Here is a 22,841-nt window from a genome sequence, read left to right on the forward strand (position 1 = left end):
ATTTTATCAGAGGCTTTTATTGATACATGAAACTGCACAGAAAATCCACAACACAAATCTGCAGCAGTTATTCAACTTGTGTATTTACTGCACATTTACTGTTGTTTATTTTGTATATTGTATTTTATTTTTTATGACTTGTGTTGAATGCAGCTCTGGAGATGACTGAAGTATAAGGATTGTAAATTAAGCTCTGGAGGGGACTGGAGTATAAGGATTGTAAATGCAGCTCTGGAAATGACTGGAGTATAAGCATTGTGAATGCAGCTCTGGAGGTGAATTAAGTATGAGAATTGAGAATGCAGCTCTAGAGTGATTGTAGTATAAGCCTGGTGAATACGATTCTGGAGTAACTGTAGTATAATGCTTGTGAATGCAGCTCTGGAAATGACTAGAGTATAAGCATTGTGATTGCAGCAGCTCTGGAGGTGAATTAAGTATGAGGATTGTGAATGCAGCTCTGGCGGTGAATTAATGGGGTATTCTGGCCAAAGACATCTTATCCCTTATCCAAAGGATAGGGAATAAGATGTGTGATCACAGGGGCCCGCCGCTGGTACCCCCCGCAATCTCTGTGCAGCACTTACATTTTATGGGGGGCTGTGTTTCCAGTCTCAGAAAGCTCTTTATTTCCGCATCTGGGGACGTGAAGTAACGCCATGCCCCCCCCCCCCATTCACGTCTATGGAGACAGCCCCGCATAGAATGCAGGTGCTGCTCTTTGGCCGGAAAACCCCTTTAAGTATGAGGATTGTGAATGCAGCTCTAGAGTGATTGTAGTACAAGCCTGGCGAAGACGATTTGGGAGTAACTGTAGTATAAGGATTGTGAATGCAGCTCTGGAGGTGACTGGAGTATAAGGATTGTGAAGGCAGCCCTGGAGGTGACTGGAGTGGTTTTCTGTAACTGACCACTATAATCATTTTGAATTTTGACACCTGTCTGACTCCATTGCTTCACATTAGAGCGATGTCCTGGTGGTCAGCTGCGACCTCATCACAGAAGTCGCTTTACATGAAGTCGTTGACTTGTTCCGGGCGCACAATGCTACCCTCGCCATGCTCATGCAGAAAGCGCCAGAGCCCAGCGAGCACGTCCCTGGTCAGAAAGGGAAGCAGAAGTCTGGTGAGTGGTGGACATGCACATAGCGCTACATCTGACACAGCTAAACACTCAGGACTGCTGCTTAGCAATCATTTTTACCTGCACTGAAACATTGTAGCAAACTGGACAGGAAATACATTTTAACTTCTGCATGTTTTGCCAATTAAAGTTATTGGGAAGAAAAAGCCCTTACTAAGTAATGTGGTGACAGGAGAATATTCTCCACTGAACAAAATGAAACTTTAATGAAAAGTTTAAAAACACAAGAAACCTGGAGACAGTCCTAATCCCCACTATAATCTTAAACTGTATTATTGTGCTGTGTTTCCTGCAGAGTAGTATAGGTCTCCTTCTTGCGGGCTGTATCAGCGGATGTAGATGATTTCCCGTTTTTGTTGACAGTGGAGGAGCGGGATTTCATCGGGGTGGATGACAGCGGATCCCGCCTCCTGCTTCTGGCCAATGAGGAGGACCTGGATGACGGACTGGACCTGAAGAAGTGCATCTTCCAGCGGTGAGTCACATGGTGTTCCTGTAGGTCAGTAAGGACTGTGGTGTCCCGCAGCTGTTAGTCCCAGGTGTGTAGCTTCAGGGGGCGCCGGAGGTGATGAATCACTGAGATTACAGGACGCCTGTGCTGAATGATGGGAGGTCTGAGCAATGTCTCACATGTGGTCACTATCAGCTTCCAGAAATGTTGTCAACCCTCATAGCTGCTGGAGGCGTCACTGACTGTAACCTCTGCGCGCTGCGAAAAGGGTCTGGTGCTGAAGAAAAATGTTGTGCAGGTCCTTATGGTCTGCATATCCTCAATTTGTTAAACTTTATAATAGCCTCTATATAAATCATAGCTGAAACATAATAACACATGATCGATACATAACTCTTAGCTGATACATAACAATATGTAGCTGATAAAATGGATTTACATTGGTCCATTTATCAATCAGTCTGAAACCAATGGCATTGTCCATAACAACCAATTACAGCCCAGCTTTCATTTTAGCAGGGCTGTGATTGGTTGTTATTGGCAGAGCGGACAGTTTTTGTTTCAGGCAGATTGATCTTGTACAATGTGTCGGTTTCACCTTTGGGCGCTCTGGATATGATCGTCACCCCCAGATATTTGACTGCAGTTTGAGCTTCTTCTCCATGAAACCTGAGAGATGACTGTGAGGCCTTCACACCTGCAGAGATTCTGTGACCCCCGACCTTTGAACCAATTGACCTATGACCCATGTCAATCATGACCAGACCAGGGGGTCAAGCTCTCTGATTCTCTATTTTCCTGTGTCCCCCACTCTCATTGGACATTATATAAGGGGCTGTCTGCATCCTGTGCTGTGAAGAAAAATCTTCCTTGAGCCGTCTTTGGGATGTTGACTTAAAAAAAAAATTCTGCTAAATTTGACTGGTGCTCAGGGTCAAATCATTATAAAGCCTTATATTTGCTCTGCGTGTGTGTCAGTCTTCACTGCAGTTCTGACATTTTATTAATGAATCAGGGGGCCCAGGATGAACTGAGCTACAGATACCTTCCAGACAGGGGATCACTGCAGAGGAGGACAGATGAAGAGTTAATGATACTTAGTAATCTATGGGCAGTGTCGGCATCATTGACTTTTCTGTGTAAAGAAACATCTTCTGCTACAATTCAGTCTCCTGCAGTGTTCACCTACATAGGAAGGATCAGTACACAATTCATCCTGAGCTTTCTGGTATGTGAATATAAAGCTAAAACTGACACAGGAAGTACAGTGCAGATTTATATGGTGTTCAGGATCAGTGGAAAGATGGGTGACAATCTCTATGTTCTCTGGGCTGGTGGTCAGTAGTGGTTATTAAATCTCATCACATCTATTCATAGGTATCCGCGGATTCAAATGAAGATGGGAATGATGGACGCGCATCTGTACTGTCTGCGTAAATACGTGCTGGATTTCTTAGCTAACAATGAGTAAGTAATGTATGTACACAAGGACCCTACCAGCAGAATAGTGAGTACATCTCTGGAGTATAATACAGGATATAACTCAGGATCAGTACAGGATAAGTAATGTAATGTATGTACACAAGGACCCTACCAGCAGAATAGTGAGTACAGCTCTGGAGTATAATACAGGATATAAATCGGGATTTTCCTAGCTAACGTGACGGAAAATCTAAGTTATATGAAGACAGGAGGCGAGTATCTTGCATTAAACCTTTCTTTTTAATGCCCATAGCAGAAAAATTACAGAGAATTTATTTCATTAACATTAGAAAAAATTTCATTAAAACTACAACTCCCAGCAGCCCTTGGAATCCCCTCCCCTGGGACGGAGACCCTATATAAGGGGCTGGCTGGACCTCCTCTTCCTCTTTCTTTCGTGCGAACTTCGGAACAGCGCACGGCATCTGGATACCCTGGATACACTCCGACGGCAAACGAATTCCACCTCCGGAACTAGACGTCAGGGCCAACTGGGCCCCCAGCAACTGTGTTTCAACTGGAACAAAACAGAACAGCTGTCACTCAGGGACTTCTCATACTTTGCTGCGTAGATGCAGGATCCGTTCTTCAATATCCTGAAACGAGAAAACACACCGTAACAGGGTGGGAAGGGAGGGAAGATACTCGCCTCCTGTCTTCATATAACTTAGATTTTCCGTCACGTTAGCTAGGAAAATCCCGATTTATATATCAGACAGGAGGCTCATATCTTGCAAGTTTAAAGCTAAACAAGTTTAATCAGGAAATATGTGAACATACACGTTCATAGGACAGACACAGAAACATGTTCCTGCGGCCGAAAATAGAACTGCCTAAAGGTCGACTCAGACGACCAATCAGCAGCTAATAAAAGGTCCGAGAGTGAACCCCCTGACGTGACCACCTTAGTGGCCATCGCCCCTCTAGAAGAGTGGGCACCAAAAAGAGAAACGTCAATACCAGCCAAATCCATGGCTGCCCTCACCCACCTGGCTAAGGTAGCCGAGGTTACCGGAAGATGAGGCTTGACATAGGAGACTAATAATTGATTATAAGCAACAGACCGCAATTGTGCAGTCCGCTCCTCATACCGTTGCAGACATCGCACCACACAAAGGCGCGGATGGTCAGGAAAAAAGGGATAGAAGACTGTTTGAAGTCTCGTCTTAGTTCTGCGAACCACAGAAAACCGTACCCCATCAGGCGAAAATTGTCGCCTGGTAACATCCAATGCTTTTACATCCGATACCCTTTTTATGGATACTAAGCATAAAAGGGTTGTAAGTTTAAAAGATAAGTGTTTCAAGGACAGGACATCATTGTCCTCCCAAGCGGAAAAAAGTTCAAGTACACGGGAGACATCCCAAGTCGACTGGTATCTAGGACGAGGGGGACGTTTAAATTTTACTCCCCTTAAAAGCCTACATACCAGAGGATGTTTACCTACAGGTAACGCATCTACTGGACAATGATATGCCGATATGGCAGAACGATAGACATTTAGTGAACTATAGGATTTGCCAGACTCAAAAGAGTCCGCTAAATAATTCACTACGACTGAAACAGGTGCTTGAACGGCATCAATTTGCCGTTGATCACACCAACGAACCCACAGGGCCCAGGCAGATCGATACGCCGATCTAGTCCCTGGGGCCCAGGCCAAGGCGAGAAGGTCTCTAGCCGATTGTGAAAGGTCGCCACCGGCGTCAGGGATCCCGAAACCAACCACGCTAAGAGTGGAAGATTGCCGTCCAACATGAGAGGGTGACAACCCTTGATCGGGTTCGAGAGAAGTTGAGGTGAGTGGGGAATCAATCGCGGATAATCGATCGCCATCCCCAGCAGTAGGGGAAACCACGGTTGCGTTGGCCACCAAGGGGTGATCAGCTCGACCGTTGCCCTCTGACTCGCTACTTGGAGAAGGGTTCTGGTAATCAAATTGAACGGAGGAAACGCATAATGCGTCCCCCGTGACCAAATCTGACTGAATGCGTCCACTGCTGACGCTTCCGGATCCGGCCTCCAGCTGTAAAAACGGGGTAATTGCCGGTTGAGACGAGAGGCAAAAAGGTCCGTATGTAATGGACCCCAAAGGTCTCGTAATGCCAGAAAAATCGGACGGTCCAGCGACCAGTCGCTGGAATCTGTCAGGTAGCGCGAATTCCAATCCGCCACAGTATTGGATATCCCGGGGAGATATTCCACCACTGGAAAGATATTCCGGGACAGACAAAAGTGCCAAAATTCGGACGCGATGTCCGCCAGCACTTTGGACCTCGTGCCCCCAAGGCGGTTGACATACTGAACTGCTGCCACGTTGTCCATACGCAAAAGCACACACTTGTTGGAAGTGTGAGAGAGAAAACTCCTGATAGCGAAGAATGCCGCCAGGAGTTCTAAAGCATTGATATGGAGGAGAGATTCCTCTACGGACCATCTCCCTCCGGTAGTGTCTAGACCGCAACGAGCACCCCAACCTTGGCGACTCGCATCGGATTCTAGAATAATGTCCGGGCAGGAGTTGAAAATTGTCCTGCCGTTCCATTCGACGGCGTGGCGAAGCCACCACAACAGTTCCTTTACAGACTCCGGACAGAGGGGAACCTCGTCCGCATATTTGAGACCCTGGCGAAGATGGAGGGTCTTGAGTCTTTGTAGGGCTCGATAATGGAGTGGAGCCGGAAAAATTGCTTGAATAGAGGCCGACAACAGGCCGACTATGCGAGCAATCATACGCAAGGATACCTGACCCTTGCGTAACGTTGCCCTGATTTCTTTGCGGATCAGGGCTAATTTCGATTTTGGTAACAGCAGGATGGCTCTCTTGGTATCCACTAGGAAACCCAGGAATTCCATCTCTTGCGAGGGTATCAGCACCGATTTTTTGTGATTGATGAGGAAACCAAGTTCCTCCATCAACGAGATCGCCCACTGGCTGTGTAGCCAGGCCTGCGTTCTGGAACGTGCCATAATGAGTAGATCGTCCAGATAGATGATAAGGCGAACGCCTCTGCTCCGAAGAACAGCCATCACTGGTTTGAGCAGTTTGGTGAAACACCAAGGGGCAGAGGACAATCCGAACGGAAGGCAGGTGAACTGCCACATTCGGTCCCTCCACAGAAACCTTAGGAAAGGTTGGGAGGTATGGTGTATGGGAACGGTCAGATACGCGTCCTTCAGGTCGATTTTCACTAGCCAGTCCCCTGGCCAGAGAAGATCGCGTAATAGATGGATTCCCTCCATTTTGAAATGGCGGTAAACCACATGTTGGTAGAGGTCCCTCAGGTTGATCACTGGGCGATAACCGCCATCTTTCTTCTTCACTAAGAAGATGTTGCTGACAAATCCGGGTGATAAGGGGTCTACCTCCAGCACCGCTCCTTTGGACAAAAGCTCTTGGAGCTCGTTGTCTATGAGCTCCATGTTTTGAGTAGAGAACCGAATGGGTTGAGGTACAACGTTCAGATCGGGAAGGGATTGGAACTCTATCCGGTATCCGTATTGAGGATCCACACGTCTGCCGTAATCGTGGACCAGACGTGGGAAAAATACGTCAGTCTGCCCCCCACTACTGTGTGTGGAATTGAAAGTGGGAATGTACTCACCGGTCGGTGGCCGAGATCTAGGGAATCCGCGACCTCCGCGTCCCCTCCAGGGTCGTCCTCGAGGAGGGAAAAATGGCGCCGGTTGAGCCATGGGTAGGGCATATTGTTGTTGAGCAGGAGTGAACTGCTGGTTTGGTGGTCTTGTATAGGGCCTATATTGGTTAGTGCGGCCGGCAGATCGCCCTCTGCCTCTACCGGCCTTGCCAAAAACCTTGGTCGGTTGACCGGTCTTTTTCAATGAGGTTTGCGCCTTATCCAGGCTGGAGAAAAGGCTCACAAATTTATTGATGTTTTTAATAAGGTCTTCCCCAAAAAGGAGACCTTCAGCGGAAGGGCCTGGTTCATTCTCCGCTAAATGGCTCAGCTGGGGTTCCAGCTTCATGAGGATTGAGCGACGGCGCTCCACTGAACAGGTCGTGTTCGCGTTGCCCAGCATACAAACAGCACGTTGGGCCCATCCCCTGAGTTGCGATAGGTCAACCGGTTGGGCCGATGAGGCCGCCTGCTCCGACAGATTTAAAATCTTTGTGAGCGGACCTAGGACATCTAAGATGCGGTCTTGGATCGTCTTAAACGACCGCTCAATTCCTTTCTTAGAATATTTACCAGACCGCGTTAAATATTTGAGAAGCACCGGGTCTATTTCTGGGGTGACCGCAACTTTCTTGGCTATATATGGCCTGGGACATTCAGCACGCAATTTATTGCGATTCACTCGGTCCAAAGACCGTCTAGTCCAATACTCAATGTATTGCGCTACATGAGGTAGAGGCGCCCAATCACCTGAGCGTGGGTGTGTAATTTCATCAGGGTTGAACAATGGTTGGCCCTGAGAGTCTAATATGGCTTCATTTGGCACCTCAGTGCTGGCGACATGCTGGTCCGCCGTGAACCCCGCATCCTCATCATCATCAAAATCGGAGTCTGTGACCTCGGCATTGTCAGACTCGCCGGAAGACTCATCAGATGTCTCAAATGAGTCCAGCTTAGCCCGCCTGGCGGACTTCTGCCCTTTTTTGTTCTCCTTGGGGCCCAAGGGTCGAGAGAGGTCAGGGAGGTGCGGGGTGCGGCAGGCCGGGTCAGGTCCTGCCTGGGGCACATTATAAACTTCTCCTGCCGGGGAGTCGGATTGCACATTCAAGTGCTTACGTTTGTGAGACACCTTACCCCTAGCGGGGGCGTCTGCAGAAGTGGATGGTAGGAGTATATCAGTGCGTGCATTAGCAGCTAAAGCCGCTTGTATGGACTTGTTAATCATGTCCTGGATCTGGACTGTGGGCATGAGGTGGGAGGCACCCAGTTCCACAGCCTCACTAGTCAGACCAGTGAGGCCAGACAATGGCATGGCATTATTATCATTAGCCATAATATAATCTGATAAGACAAGTAAGCTAGTCTATGAAAAATGTCCAGAAAATGGCCACTGTACTAAGGGGCTGAAAGCACAACCTATTAAGGACAAACAGAATACCGCTATGGAGACCACACTAGACCAAGCTGTTGCTCCTCTCACCGCTCGCTGCAACACTGGCGATGGTGAGAGGAGGAGGGAACAGCAAGCAGAGCCCTCAGCCGTAGTATCGCGAGACTACGGCCGAGAGCGCTGTGATAGGACGTGCTGGGTCTCGAAGGCGTGTCGCCGGGAGCGCGTCACTAGGCCGCGCCCCTCCGACGTCAGCAAGCCCGCGAAGCGCGGCGCGCGCGGGAAGAAGGTAGAAGAAGGCGCTTCTGAGGTGAACTAAAATGGCGCCTGCAAGAACTAAACAGTGAGTATAAATACAGCCCGAGATAGGGAAAAGGGAGGAAAAACCGAACCCGTTAGAAACGGATAACGGAGGATAGATGTAAGAGCAAGAAAATAATGAATAGTAAGAAATGTAAGAAAAATAATAGAATAACAATAGAAATAAAATAGAAATAATAAGAAAAGATATGTGAAAACAAGAAGTTCTCTCAAAGGGACGGGTGAACAGTTGTAAAAACTGCCACCTTAAGAATAAAATTTACACTATATGTAAAAACATGAATAAGAAATATAGAAGACAATACTTATCTGCCATGAGCAGAAAGAAAGAGGAAGAGGAGGTCCAGCCAGCCCCTTATATAGGGTCTCCGTCCCAGGGGAGGGGATTCCAAGGGCTGCTGGGAGTTGTAGTTTTAATGAAATTTTTTCTAATGTTAATGAAATAAATTCTCTGTAATTTTTCTGCTATGGGCATTAAAAAGAAAGGTTTAATGCAAGATATGAGCCTCCTGTCTGATATATAACTCAGGATCAGTACAGGATAAGTAATGTAATGTATGTACACAAGGACCCTACCAGCAGAATAGTGAGTACATCTCTGGAGTACAATACAAGATATAACTCAGGATAAGTAATGTAATGTATGTACACACTGACCTCACCAGCAGAATAGTGAGTACAGCTCTGGAGTATATACAGGATATAACTCAGGATCAGTACAGGATAAGTAATGTAATGTATATACACAGTGACCTCACCAGCAGAATAGTGAGTACAGCTCTGGGGTATAATACAGGATATAACTCAGGATCAGTATAGGATAAGTAATGTAATGTATGTACACAGTGACTTCACCAGCAGAATAGTGAGTACAGCTCTGGGGTATAATACAGGATATAACTCAGGATCAGTACAGGATAAGTAATGTAATGTATGTACACAGTGACCTCACCAGCAGAATAGTGAGTACAGCGCTGGAGGTTTCTTGGGGTAGAATTTTTCTGCACACTGGTGATGGAGGCGAATAATGTAACCAATCACATCCTTGTCTTTCTTTTTACAGCTCTTTCTCCTCCATTCGCCGGGAGCTTGTGCCGTATCTGGTCACTAAACAGTTTTCTACACAAAAGAATGTGGCTCAGGAAACAGCCAAGAAAGGTAGGAAGATCTTGGCATGCCCATAATCTGCATGGGATATAAATGTATACATCTTGTAATCCTGAGCCCCTTCATACATCCTCTGCTGTCACTTTTCTTATTCCTCTGCTCCTTTTTCTGCTTCTGGATTGGTGAAGTTTTGTAACATATTTTACTTCTGAACTGAAGACTTATTATCTGAAATGCCGGATTAAAGAAATGTAATTTACACCCTGTTCCAAATTATGCATATTCTATTTAAAGGGGTACTCTGCTGCCACAGCGTTCAGAATGTTTTGTTCCGAATGCTTGGAGCAAGCGGCAGGGGTCGTGACGTCAAGGCAACGCCCCCTCCCTTAGACTTGCATTGAGGGGGTGTGGCCATGATGTCACAATCCCCGCACCCAGCGTTCTAAACGAATGATGGGTGCTGCACAGTGCACAGAGATCGTGGGGGTCTCAGCGGCGGGACCACCTCAATCAGACATCTTATCCCCTATCCTTTGCATAGGGGATAAGATGTCTAGGGGCGGAGTACCCCCTTAAGGACTCAGGGTTTTTCCGTTTTTGCATTAAAAATTTTTTCTCATCAACTTCTAAAAATCATAACGCTTCCAATATTGCACCTAAAATTCCATATTATGGCTTATTTTTTGCACCACAAATTCTACTTTGCAGTGACATTAGTCATTTACCATTATATAAAAAGTGACCAAAAATACGCTATTTTGGAATTTTTTTACGCATACGCCATTGACCGAGCGGTTTAATTAATGATGTATTTTTATAGTTCAGACATTTCCGCACGCAGCGATACCACACATGTTTATTTTTATTTCAGGGTTTTTGTTTTTTTTTAAATGGGAAAAGGGGGTGATTCTTTTATTAGGGAAGGGGTTAAATGACCTTTATTAACTTTTTTTCCACACTATTTTTTTTTTTTTTGCAGCGTTCTAGCCCCCTCTAGTGGCTATAGCACTGCACATACTGATCTTATACACAGATCACCCCCATGCATTAACATGGAGATGATAAGTGTAATCGGCGGTCGATTGCTCAAGCCTGGATTTCAGGATTTCGCCGATTGGATGCGACGGAGGCAGGTAAGGTACCCTCCACTGGCATTCTAGCGATTTCCCCGCGATGGTCCAGTCAGCCCGACTGAGCTGCTGGGAGTGTATTTTTTTCAACTTTAGATGCAACGTTCAACTTTGAATGCCCCGTCTAAAGGGTTAATAGCGCGCTGCACAACGATCGATGCCGCACGCTATTAGCCCAAGGTCCCGGCTTTCATTTGCCGCCGGGACCGACCCGTTATGATATTATATACCGGGTGCAGGGCATAAGAGGTTAAGTGTCACAAAGATTTTGTTTTTCAGTGTAACTCATGGATGGCATTGTGTCTCAGGGCTCTTTTGATCACTAAAAACAATCTCGGACACCTGTGATAATTAGATTGCCAGGTGAGCCCAATTTAAGGAAAAACTACTATAGGTGGGTGTTCCCCATTATTAAGCAGACACCATTTTCAAGCAATATGGGGAAGAAAAAGGATCTCTCTGCTGCCGAAACAAGTGAAATAGTTCAGTGCCTTGGACGAGGTATGAAAACATTAGATATTTCATGAAAACTTAAGCGTGATCATCGCACTATTAAGAGATTTGTGGCTGATTCAGAGCATGGACGGGTTGTTGCAGATAAAAGCATATTGAGGAAGATTTCTGCCAGTTCCATGCATCAGATCAAGAGAGCAGCTGCTAAAATACCATTACATAGCAGCAAGACTATATATAAAGCTGCTGGTGCCTCAGGAGTCCCATGGATATCAAGGTGTTGAGTCCTCTGGAGTCTTGTGCATAAACCTTCTATTCGTCCACCACTAACCAATGCTCACAAGCAGAAACAGCTGCATTGGCAGAAAAATACTTGAAGAGTAATTTTCAAACAGTCCTGTTCACTGATGAGTGCCGTGCAACCCTGGATGGTCCAGATGGATGGAGTAGTGGATGTTTGGTGGATGGCCACCCTGTTCCAACAAGGCTGCGACGTCGGCAAGGCAGTGGTGGAGTCATGTTTTGGGCCGGAATCATGGGAAGAGAGCTGGTTGGCCCCGTTAGGGTCCCCGAAGATGTAAAGATGACCTCTGCAAAGTATGTGGAGTTTCTGACTGACCACTTTCTATCTTGGTACAGAAAGAAGAACTATGCTTTCCATAATAAAGTAATCTTCATGCATGACCATACACCATCTCAATTATTTTTTATATTGAAGAGCTGAGGTACGTGCTCTCAGATCACCCAAGTGCAAGTAAAAAGTGCAAGTGTTCACACAAAAACGTGCACGAGGATGCGGTCTATCGCAAGCCCTTCTCCGAAAGGAGAGAGAGGCCCCCCCCCCCCCCCCCCCCAACAAACCAAACCCTTCGCCTCCGGGTCAAAAGGCACCTGCAAGTTTCCAGGTACAATGTCCCCTTTTGCCAAAGCTACTCAGGGACCGAAAGAATTCCTGGCTGACAACTAGGAGTTAACCAGGTTGTCACCAAGGAACCAGTAAAACTGGTTAGTCATCCTGCCGAAGCAGGGTAGCCACGGGGTATAGCAGGGAGGTGAGGAACCTCATGGCCACACACACCTCCCCTAGACCTGCAGGAAGGACACCAAGAAGGGCTACCAGTGTGATGCCTACCAAATCCTTGTGAACAAACCGAACACAAAAAGTGGACACAGTGACAAAAAATAATTAAATAAGTGGATATGCGCAGTGTAATACTGCCCAGACATTCGACCGGATCTATAAAAATTCCCCGATCCTAGCCAGAAGGCAGGGATACTAATTGTGAGTGCCCAAAAGAGTGCGAGAGAAAGTGCCTTCCTTCAAGTGGAGTTACCAATCCCAAGTGAGTTTCGGCACCCTTGGGTCACCATTCCCAGGGCACTTGTGTATCTCTGCCTTCACTCTAACTGGACCTTGGGGCCAGATCCAGCAGGAACAGGTCTCATAAGAGATGACTGCCGCTGTGTACAGCCATCCCTGGTACACCTGTCCTACTGTGTGGTTCCCCATTCTGTCTTGGTGGTCTTCCACACCGCCAACTAACAGGAAAGGTACTACACTTGATCTTAGCCAAAAGGCCGAGAAGCTATACAATGCACCATCTCATGCTGCAAAGAATACCTCTGCATCAATGGCTGCTATGGGGTTAAAAAGAGAGAAAGTCATTGTGTCGCCTCCATCCTCCCCTGACCTCAATCTTATTGAGAACCTTTAGAGCATCCTCAATCAAAAGATCTATGAGGGTGGGAGGCAGTTTACATCCAAACAGCAGCTCTGGGAGGCTATTCTGACACCTTGCAAACAAATTCAAGCAGAAACTGTCCAAAAACTCACAAGTTCAATGGATGCAAGACTTGTGAACCTGCTATCAAATAAGGGTCCTATGTTAAAATGTAATGTGAGTAAAATGTTGTTAAAAGTTTGATTGAAATAGCCTATGATTTTGTCAGGGACCAACCAGGGGACAGGGAGAGTGAGCCCTCAACTGACCCTAAAACCACTCTCGCTACCTACTTGCCCATCCACCCTAAATGGTGGATCAATAACTGGGCGCCGGTCCCTCCCTGAACTAAAGTGCAGTGGGCTTAAAAACGCATACTAATAAACAGTCGGTCACAAACTAGAAACATAACAGGAACATAGAACTCTATAGCAGATTAAGTTCAGAGGACACAGATCAGTGAGCAGCACAGAGGAAACTATAGACCTATGATAAAGCACTGAGGAAAACACTAGCCAAGTGATCATGGTCAGTGATCAGTGCATGTACAAAAACTCCAAAGATCTGAATAAAGAACTAATAAACAAAGAGAGTTCAAAACACCAGACAGGAAAACTGATGAGTCTAAACAGACTCCAGGAACAGACAGGACTATAGCATAATGCCCCAGAACCTCCAGTAGACACAAAGTCCCCATGGACCGGTAACAGGGATCTATCGCTAAACAGGAATAATTGCAATCTCTCAGAAAACCTCCAGTAGACACGGAGTCCCCATGTATAGGTAACAGGGATGCCTAGTTACAACAGGATATAATTAAAGAACGCTGTTCACACTAAACACAAGACAGGAATAATCACAATCCCTCAGAAAACCTCCAGTAGACACAGAGCCCCCATAGACAGGTAACAGGGATATCTATACATAACAGAAAGGATATACAAATTCTAAAACCAACTAAACAAACATAGCTAAAAATCTACTAAGAACATGCCACATGGCTAAAACCAGAAGCCATGGCTAAAACCAGAACATACAAAGTGCATGCTAAGACAGAGATAATAGATTAAAAGCTCAAATAAAGAGTGTTTCACCAAGAGCTCCATAGCAGCATGTCAGGATCTCAGGAAGTCAAAATGTCAAATGCATCACCAGCCCAGAAGCTAGGCTGAGCTGATCCTTATCTAGACACACCCTAAGAGCTATTGGATAGAATGCCAAAGGCTTTCACTATTCCCTAACCGGGGATCATAACTGTTCACACACAAGCAAATACAATAGCTGTATGTGAACACACACAACAGATTTTAGTAAGCATGCTGTAAACACAACACGTGACCAATTTCAGTTCTTTACAACCTATAAAAAGTGTTTGGAAACTTACTGTGCATAATAATTTGGAACAGTGCATTGTAAGTTATGTTTTAAAAAAAAAATACTGTTATCATTAGGGGGGTTTGTTCAATTTGAATTCTTTTAATAGTTGATAACATGAGAATTATTCTGACTGTTGTTTACATCAATTATTTAGGTAAATGAGAGAAATATCATTTGCATAATAATTTGGAACAGGGTATAGTTGTAATTTATGTATTTTATATGACAGTTATAAACAAATAGCCCAGGTCATGTTACAAGTAACTATCCTATCATTCTCTTGCCCCTTGGACCCCTACAGACCTCTACTCCTATATACCCAAGGATGAACTCCTGGAAATGGCATTAAACAAATCCAGCTGGAGCGACCACCGGGGCGACATGCAGGAGTCCTATCATGGTGGCTGCCTGCGCTGTTATGTCCACGTGGCTGGTAGTGAGCTATGCTGCCGGGTGAACAGCTTGGCCATGTATATTGAGGCCAACAAGCAGGTGAGGACATAGAAACAAAGGGGATGTTTGGTAAGATAAGGTTGCTGTCTGATACAACAGATTTTCTTGGTCGACTCCATTGGGGGACACAGAGACCGTGGGTATATCTTGCTGCTACTAGGAGGCTGACACTAGGCATACAAAAAAAAAACCCTCCTGGCAGGATATACTCCGCCTACTGACCCTTAGCTAATCCGTTTTAGCTTAGTGTCAGCAGGAGGCAGACACAGGTCTGGAGCTCTCCAGACCTGGTCTTCTTTTTTATTTTATACCTAGGGCCTGTTGTAGGTTCTTTTCTCCTTTTTTATTTCTTGTTTTTTAGGTGAGGGTTCTCAACTCATTAGGGACTTATTAGGGGTATAGGATGAACTTGATGGACTCTGGTCTTTTTTCAACCTTATGAACTATGTTACTATGTTAGGGTTCAGGAGCATGGCGCTACCTGTTCCCCCATATGCGGCTAAGGAGCACGGGGCAGAGTATGCACCGTTAAGCCCTTCCCACCAACGGCCAGCGCCTGGGGTTGCACCTTGGGTCCGGGTCCCCCCAACTTCCCTTCTTGTCCTGCTGTCAAAGCCTGACATGACGCAGGTGACAAATAGCTGGCTGAAGACATCTTGTGGCTGGTCATTGTGTGAGTATCTACCCCCCCTCTCCCCCTTATTCCTTCCTTGCTTTAGGGGGTCCCTGGGGGATACCTGGGGCCCCAGGGGGATTTTTCATTAATTTTTTATTCAACTTTATTATTACGGGGGGCAAGGATACAGGCTACGGTCTTTATATTCCAGTGTTGGGACTACAGGGACTGCGGTGCAGCTCTCCTCCTCCTCACCTTCGCCATCCCCGACACTGCTTACCGCCGGCCAATAGTCTATCGGTGCGCACCAGGGGTCACTGAGTCTCCTATCAGCTCAGTGCTCACGCTTTGGGGGGGGGGGGGGGGGTCAGCTTTTGCTCTCCTCCTCATATGGGGTCCATCTGGGTGCGGAGTCCACACCCCCCTTGGGTCGGTTCTGCCTGCTTCAACCATCCCTCCCTCCTTCCTGCTCTGCGGGCCATTTCACCTCAGCAGCTGACTGCCTCTTCACACAGGACAGCGCCTACTTGTCATCCCCAGCTGCGGGGTGAGATTGCTCTAATTTATTTGTTGACTGCTTCCTTACTAGCACTTATGTCCGACCACAGACAGGCGGCCACAACCTTAGTCACCTACTACTCTTGCGTGAGATGCAAGACCAAAATGCCTGGTGGCTCCACTGAATCAGTCTGTTCCACCTTGTGCTCCATCCCTCCTGTGTCTGTCTCTCCGGATGTTCCCCTGGAACACGCAGTGTGGGTTTCTTCCCTTTCTCAGTCGATCTCCGACCTGGCTAGGGTCTCCAGATCAATGGCATCTGCTTTGGAGCGGTCTTCACTGCGCATGACCCCCAGGGGAGTCCCGCTCAGTCTCTCCTAACCCCCCACTTCCAGCGCTCACAAGCACCCTACAGTGATTTCGTCAGGCTCTTCTCCAGAGTCACGAAATCAGGATAGACATTCTTCCCGTATATCTTGCTCCTCTTCCCCAGCTCACTGACAGCGCCCCCACTCTAGGGGCAGCTCCTCCGGTGACAATCCCAGGTCCCAGAATCCTTGTTCTAGGTCTAACACAACTCAGTCTAAGACTAACACCACACGCTCCCACTCTCCAGGGGAAGTAGCATGACTGGTCGTAATCAACCTCGGATGATGAGGACCACTATGCCATGTCTGATATGGTGGACAGCTTGGTGTTGGCCATCAGGGACACGTTTCATCCGGAGGACCCAAGAACTTCGGATCCTGATCCGTAAGTTTCTTTTCGCTGCTCTCTGCGTTCCCCCAAGGCTTTCAGTTCTCATGCTGAATTTGACGCCTTGTTGGATGCGGCTTGGAAGCATCCGGACAAACAATTCCAGGGAACCAAGAAGATTCAAGCTCAGTTTCACTTTCCTCCGGATCTGTAGTTGATCCTCCAGTTTCTCTTCTGTCCAAATCTACTACCCTGCTTCTGGCGGACGCATTCTTTAAGGATCCTGCATACAAGAAGATCAAGAAATTGGCGAAATATGCCTTGAAGCGGCAGGTTTGTCCTTGCTACCCACCTTTGCATCAGCTTGGGTGGCAAAAGCAGTTTCGGTTTGGGCTATGGCTGGGCATCCTGTCAGGCGCATCTTGGGAGGACTTGGCGGATCTCGCTCGCCAACTTTCTCAGGCCAAAGACTTCCTCTGCTCAACGGCCTTGGAGTCAGCCCGATGCACGGCCTTTGCCTTGGGTAATTTGGTTGCGATTCGTCGCTCCATGTGGCTGAAGGCGTGGGATGCAGATGCTGCTTCAAATCTCTATAACAGAGTTTCTTCCGATCCCTCCCTCCTCGTTCCCATTCTTTGGCGGCAGCCTTTCAGGTCGCTTTAAATACCCTTCTCACTCAGGGAGCGATTGTGCCAGTTCCTCCATTGCCAGTCTTTGGGCAAGGGGGATCTTGGTTCTCCCTTACCTGGACAATCTTTTGATCAAAGCTCCGTCCTGGTCCCAAAACTTGAAGAGCCTTCATCTCACGGTACAGACTCTGTCCACCTTCGGTTGGGGGATCAACCAGGAAAAGTCCAACCTGTCTCCCTCCCAGTCTCGTCTTTCTGTGTCTCCTTTTCGACACGGCAGCCGCCCGTGTTCATCTTCTGTTGGACAAGCAGCGCACCCTGCAGGAGGGTGTCCGTCGCCTACGGCGCCCCTCTCTTGTTCCGATTTGCTTCTGCATGGAGGCAATGGGCTGGATGGTGGCGGTCATGGAGGTGGTCCCTTTCACCCAGATCCGCCTATCGTCCTCTCCAGCTGGCCATCTTGGCCCGGTGGGACAAGTCGCCATCTACTCTGGATCGCCAGATTCTTCTGCCCCCCCCCTCCCCCCTTTGTCGGTCCCTTCTGTGGTGGCTCCACTCTCCCCTCCTTCTCCAGGGGCAATAATTTCTTCCCCTCCACTGGCAGGTCGTCACGACCGATGCAAGTCTCCAGGGTTGGGAAAGTGTGTTTCAGGACCTGACGGTCCTGGGTCGCTGGTCCCTTCAGGAGGCTCACCTTCCCAGCAATCTTCTGGAGCTCCGTGCCATCTTTCTTTGCCTCCTTCACTGGGAGATCCTCCTACAGGGTCATCCAGTTCGTATCCAAATCAGACAATACCACTGAGTCTTACAGTTTGCCCCAATCTGCTCTCCCAGGGTCCTCTCTGCCACCCCAGTTTACTGTTGCTGTATTTGACGGTGTGTCGGTTGAAACCGCGGTTTTGAGAGCTCGTGCAGTTTTCTTCCAGGTAGATTCGCACCATGCTTTGGGCTCGGAAGCCTTTCTCCGCTAGGATTTACCACCGCACTTGGCGGGCTTATTTCTGGTGGTGTGTGGCTCAGGCCGTCTTCTCTGTTTTTTTTTCTTGCTTTTTTGCAATCCAGGCTGGATCAGCGCTTGTCACTCGGCTCTCTTAAAAGGTCAAGTGTCGGCTCTTTCTATTCTGTTTTAGCAGCCGTTGGCTTCAAATTCTCACTTCCACGCCTTCCTGAAGGTGCGTGGCCCATGCGGCGCCACCTTTCAGGTCTCCCACTCCTCCTTGGGATCTCAACCTGGTGCTTAGCGCTTTGAGGGAGGCTCCGTTCGACCTCTGCGGGACACCTCTCTTTGCATCCTGTAGTGGAAGGTCGCCTTAATCATCGTAATTACCTCCAATAGGAGGGTCTTGGAGCTGGCGGCTCTCTCTTGTCGCTCTCCCTTCTTGGTCCTTCATCTGGACAAGGTGGTTTTTCCGCTTTCGCCCGTCCTTCTTGCCCAATGTGGTTTCCCCCTTTCACATGAACAAGATCATCGATCTTCCTTCATTTTGTACGGCTCTATCCAACGCTAATGAGCGTTCCCCTACATAGTCTGGACATTGTTCGAGCTGTCCGGATCTATCTTTCCGTCACCTCCTCCTTTCGGCAGGGTGTCTCCTTTGTCATTTGAGGGTTTTCCGGCTTCCAAAGGCGACCATTTCGCAGTGGATCCGTTCTTCATTCTCGGAATGGTACCGTCGTAAAGTGAAGCTCCCACCTTTTCTGGTGATTGTGCATTCCACCCGTTCCGTTGGGACTTCTTGGGCGCTCCGCAATAGGGCTTCGGCCTTGCAAGTCTGTAAGGCAGCCACCTAGTCGTCTTTGCACACTTTCACTAAATTCTACCAGGTGCACAGCTGATGCTGATTTGGGTCTCATAGTCTTCTGCCTGATTCTGAGTTGGGTATTTTTCCCACCCTTGGGACTGCTTTGGTACGTCCCACGGTCTCTGTGTCCCCCAATGGAGCAGACTGAGAAAAGTAGATTTTTTTATGCTTACCATAAAATCTCTTTCTCGGAGGATCCATTGGGGAACACAGCACCCACCCATTGTGTTTGTTGCTATGGTTCTGTTTTCAGTCCGAGGGGTTGTTTTCGGTTCCTTTTTTGTCTGGTTCCCTCAGACACCTGCTGGTTTCTTTCTCTGTCGGTCCTCTCCTACTGCTTTGGGACTAAACTGATTAGCTCAGGGTCAGTAGGCGGGGCCGACTTTCTTTTGTATTCCTAGTGGCAGCAATATATACCCACGGTCTCTATGTCCCCCAATAGATCCTCCGAGAGAAAGATTTTACGGTAAGCATAAAAAAATCTATTTTTTTTCTATTCCCTGTGTGTTGAGCTGATGCTTGGGGATCCTGAAATTTCTACAGTATGTGCACATGACAGGAGACCCCCTGGAAACTCTTCTTACATTTTGCAGGTTCCTCAGAGCTCCATCTGTAGTGAAGAGCCCCGAGTGCACCCGACGGCCGAAATCACAGATAAGCTCATGGTAAGGGGGATCTCCTACTGGATAGTAATGTTACATCTTGCTGACACCCATAGTAGACAGGCTGCAGCTCTTAGTGTGTGATGATGTCACCGGTGTGTAATGACATCAGCATGTAGCTGCAGACTTACCATGTTAGTTGTATAGGAAACTTACTGCAGTGAGCAGATGGTCCAGATTTCTTTCACCATAGGGTGCACAAGAAGTTGTATCAGTATAAGCACAAATGCAGCAGAGATCTTTATAGATGGTTACAATGTATCAGTCTGGAGTCCAAGCTGTTAAGAGACTTGTCACAAATAGTACAATGCATTTCCCATTCACTGACCGCAAGCAAGTTCCTAACCTAGTCCAGACTTCACAATTATTAACAGTGTATTAGTGCAAGTACAGCAACAGCAGAGATCTCTGTCCTGCTCTGATATTTGCACTGCTACACTGTAACAATCTAACACATATCCATCTGTAGTGTAGGCTTGTAACAAATAGATACAATGCATATTTTATTCACTGGCAGTAGACAGAAGTTGTCTTAACCTAGTTCAGCCTTAAAGAGGAATTCTGTTACTAGACATCTTATCTCCTAAACACAGAATAGGAGATAAGTGTCTGATCGTTGGGAGCCCCCCCCCGTGACCTCATGTCTGGCACCCTGGTAATCCGCATACATGGAGCGATCTGGGGGCCAACACGCCCCCAACATATATCTCCATGGGATATCCGGAGATACACGAACACTGTATCTCAGTCTCTCCCATAGATATACATGGATGGGGCGTGCCGACCACAGCTGCTTTGAAGCCTAGCACCACCAGCTTTCTGAACATAAATGTTCAGAAAGCTGGGGTACCAGGCTGAAGATCGCGGGTGTCCCAGTGGATGGACCCCCTGCGATCAGACATCTTATCCCCTATACTGTGGATTGGGGATGAGATGTCTAGTACTGGAGTTCCCCTTTAAGTGTATTAGTGTACTCTTCTGTGAGATAAACACATTAAATCTCTCTTCTGCCCTGGTAGTTTGCTACAATGTGTCAGTGCAGTTAACATGTATCAGTCTGGCGTCCAGGCTTGTTCAGCACAATGATTTAGTTTTAGTTGCAGAAAGCAGATGATTAGATTATAACCCGTCATCTATGAAGCAGCCAAGGTTTTTCCGCTGACCCCGCTGGCTCTGTACCAGTGTGGAGATCTGGAAGCACCTTAGTGGATTCCCCCAGTTGTCGGATCTGATGGCTGATCACTGGCAGGATTATTACAGGGCGCCCGGGAATGATATTACTTTTATCGCCCCTCAGGTGGGTGCAGACAGCATGATTGGGGAACAGACCAAGATTGGGGAGAAGACGTCTGTGAAGCATTCCCTTGTGGGCACCAAATGTATCATCAAAGAGAGAGCGAAGATCACAAACTGCATCATCATGAACGACGTCACGATAGGGGACAGGTAGGAGCTGCCGCCATATCTCCTTCTACCACTTGGTGGCACTGCACCCTGGGGCTGAACTGTGATTCCCCTAGCTTTTGGGTGGTCGTGCATTAACAGTTTCATCGCCAGTAGTCATTTTTTAAATGGATTTTATTTCCTGTTGCTTTTATGGCATCAACATATTCTGCAGCGCTGTTCATCTGTGTAAATACCTGATGAGCCCCATTGGTAAATTGTAAGTTATCTTGGAACTGATGGTGTAATTAAAACTTATTTGGGGATACAAATTTGTGAGGATGTGAATGACACTACAGCTATATCTATTATGGGATGTAAATATGTCTATTCCGGTGGTTGCCATCCCTGACCTCTGCTAACATGCTGGGGGCCATGGGCTCTCTGCAGGGGGTCACATTGTTTACAAGGCGTGTGTGCCTGCGGGCGGGGGAGGGTGACGGCCCGTGCAGATAGCAGAGGTGCTTCATTCTTATCTTGTTAGGTGGTCCAGGCTGTTTTAACACAGATCTGTGTAATCCCCCCCCCCCCCATCAGAGTGGACACACACACAGGAGCCCACCCCGAGTCCCCGGCATTATCCCATCTCCTGCCCTCGTACGTTTCCTCACCTCTGCGTGTAACCAACCCCTCGCTCTGGTTTACACAGCTGGATTGTTTTTGCCCTGGAACATGTTTTTCTCAAACTGCATAAAAAAAAATTAAGAATTTCCTATGATAAGGCTCAGGCACACACAATATTTAGGATCTATTTCAGCAGACCCTGTAAATCATTGTTTGCCAACCATTGCATCCCAAGCTGTTGCAAGACTACAACTCCCAGCATGCCTGGACAGCCTTTAGCTGACCGGCCATGCTGGGAGTTGTAGTTTTGCAACAGTTAGAGGCACACTGGTTGTAAAACACTGCTATCGATCCTGGCCATACTGAGAATCATAGGGTATATCTTATGTATATCTTTAGTCTTTCTTGGACCCATAAAGACTTATCTACACATGCAGAAGCCAATTGGGATCAGGGAAAATTGTGTGGGTGCAGTTATGGCCAATTCACACTACAGAATACCTGCCTGGACAAATTCTATGCACAGCCTTGTGCTGTCTCCACTGATGGCGATGCATGAAAGAATGAATGTTTTGAATCAACAGGTGCTAGAAAGTTCTACAGATTTGTAAATTACTTCTATTTAATAATCTTAACACTTCCAGTACTTATGAGCTTTCCAGTCTGACCACAATGCTCTCTGCTGACACATCTGTCCATGTCAGGAACTGTCCAGAGTAAATCCCCATAGTGAACCTGTCCTGCTCTGGACAGTTCCTGACACAGACAGAGGTGGCAACAGAGAGCACTGTGGTCAGACTGGGAAGAACTACACACAACTTCCTGTGGAGCATACAGCAGCTGATAAGTATTGTGAGGCTTAAGCTTTTTATAAGTAATCTATAGCTTTTTACACTGCTCAAAAAATAAAGGGAACACTTAAACAAACAACACAATGTGACTCCAAGTCAAAGACACTTGTGTGAAATCCCACTGTCCACTCAGGAAGAACACTGATTGACAATTTCACATGCTGTTGTGCAAATGGTACAGACAACAGGTGGAAATTACAGGCAATTAGCAAGACACCCCCAATAAAGGAGTGGTTCTGCAGGTGGTGACCACTTCTCAGTTCCTATGCTTCCTGGCTGATGTTTTGGTCACTTTTGAATGCTGGCGGTGCTTTCACTCTAGTGGTAGCATGAGAAGGAGTCTACAACCCACACAAGTGGCTCAGGTAGTGCAGCTCATCCAGGATGGCACATCAATGCGAGCTGTGGCAAGAA

At 47.2% G+C, this 22,841-nt stretch overlaps 1 protein-coding gene and 1 long non-coding RNA gene across 6 annotated transcripts in view; one reads left to right on the plus strand and one right to left on the minus strand.

Moving 5' to 3' along the window:
- Positions 1-22,841, minus strand: part of LOC130283508 (uncharacterized) — a 115,518-nt gene that overhangs the window by 62,433 nt on the left and 30,244 nt on the right. The window contains exons 3-4 of one of the 5 annotated variants that reach the window (XR_008846721.1): positions 21,624-21,698; positions 1,628-1,871 (exon numbers count right to left, since the gene is read on the minus strand). The exons of 1 other annotated variant lie outside the window; for it this stretch is intronic. This is a non-coding gene — a long non-coding RNA (uncharacterized LOC130283508). Of the gene's footprint in view, positions 1-1,627; positions 1,904-9,592; positions 9,761-21,623; positions 21,699-22,841 lie in introns of those variants that run through there. 3 more of the 5 variants (XR_008846722.1, XR_008846723.1, XR_008846724.1) reach the window with 3 other exon arrangements.
- The window catches only part of EIF2B3 (eukaryotic translation initiation factor 2B subunit gamma), a 44,409-nt gene that overhangs the window by 17,643 nt on the left and 3,925 nt on the right, over positions 1-22,841 (plus strand). Inside the window, exons 4-10 of the mRNA XM_056533113.1 lie at positions 966-1,125; positions 1,507-1,618; positions 2,972-3,061; positions 9,489-9,583; positions 14,515-14,705; positions 19,501-19,572; positions 20,867-21,015. Coding sequence (XP_056389088.1) covers positions 966-1,125; positions 1,507-1,618; positions 2,972-3,061; positions 9,489-9,583; positions 14,515-14,705; positions 19,501-19,572; positions 20,867-21,015 — 869 coding nt within the window. The remainder of the gene's footprint in view (positions 1-965; positions 1,126-1,506; positions 1,619-2,971; positions 3,062-9,488; positions 9,584-14,514; positions 14,706-19,500; positions 19,573-20,866; positions 21,016-22,841) is intronic.

Source organism: Hyla sarda, chromosome 7 (assembly GCF_029499605.1).
Source record: "Hyla sarda isolate aHylSar1 chromosome 7, aHylSar1.hap1, whole genome shotgun sequence".
In the NCBI taxonomy this organism is placed as follows: Eukaryota; Metazoa; Chordata; class Amphibia; order Anura; family Hylidae; genus Hyla; species Hyla sarda.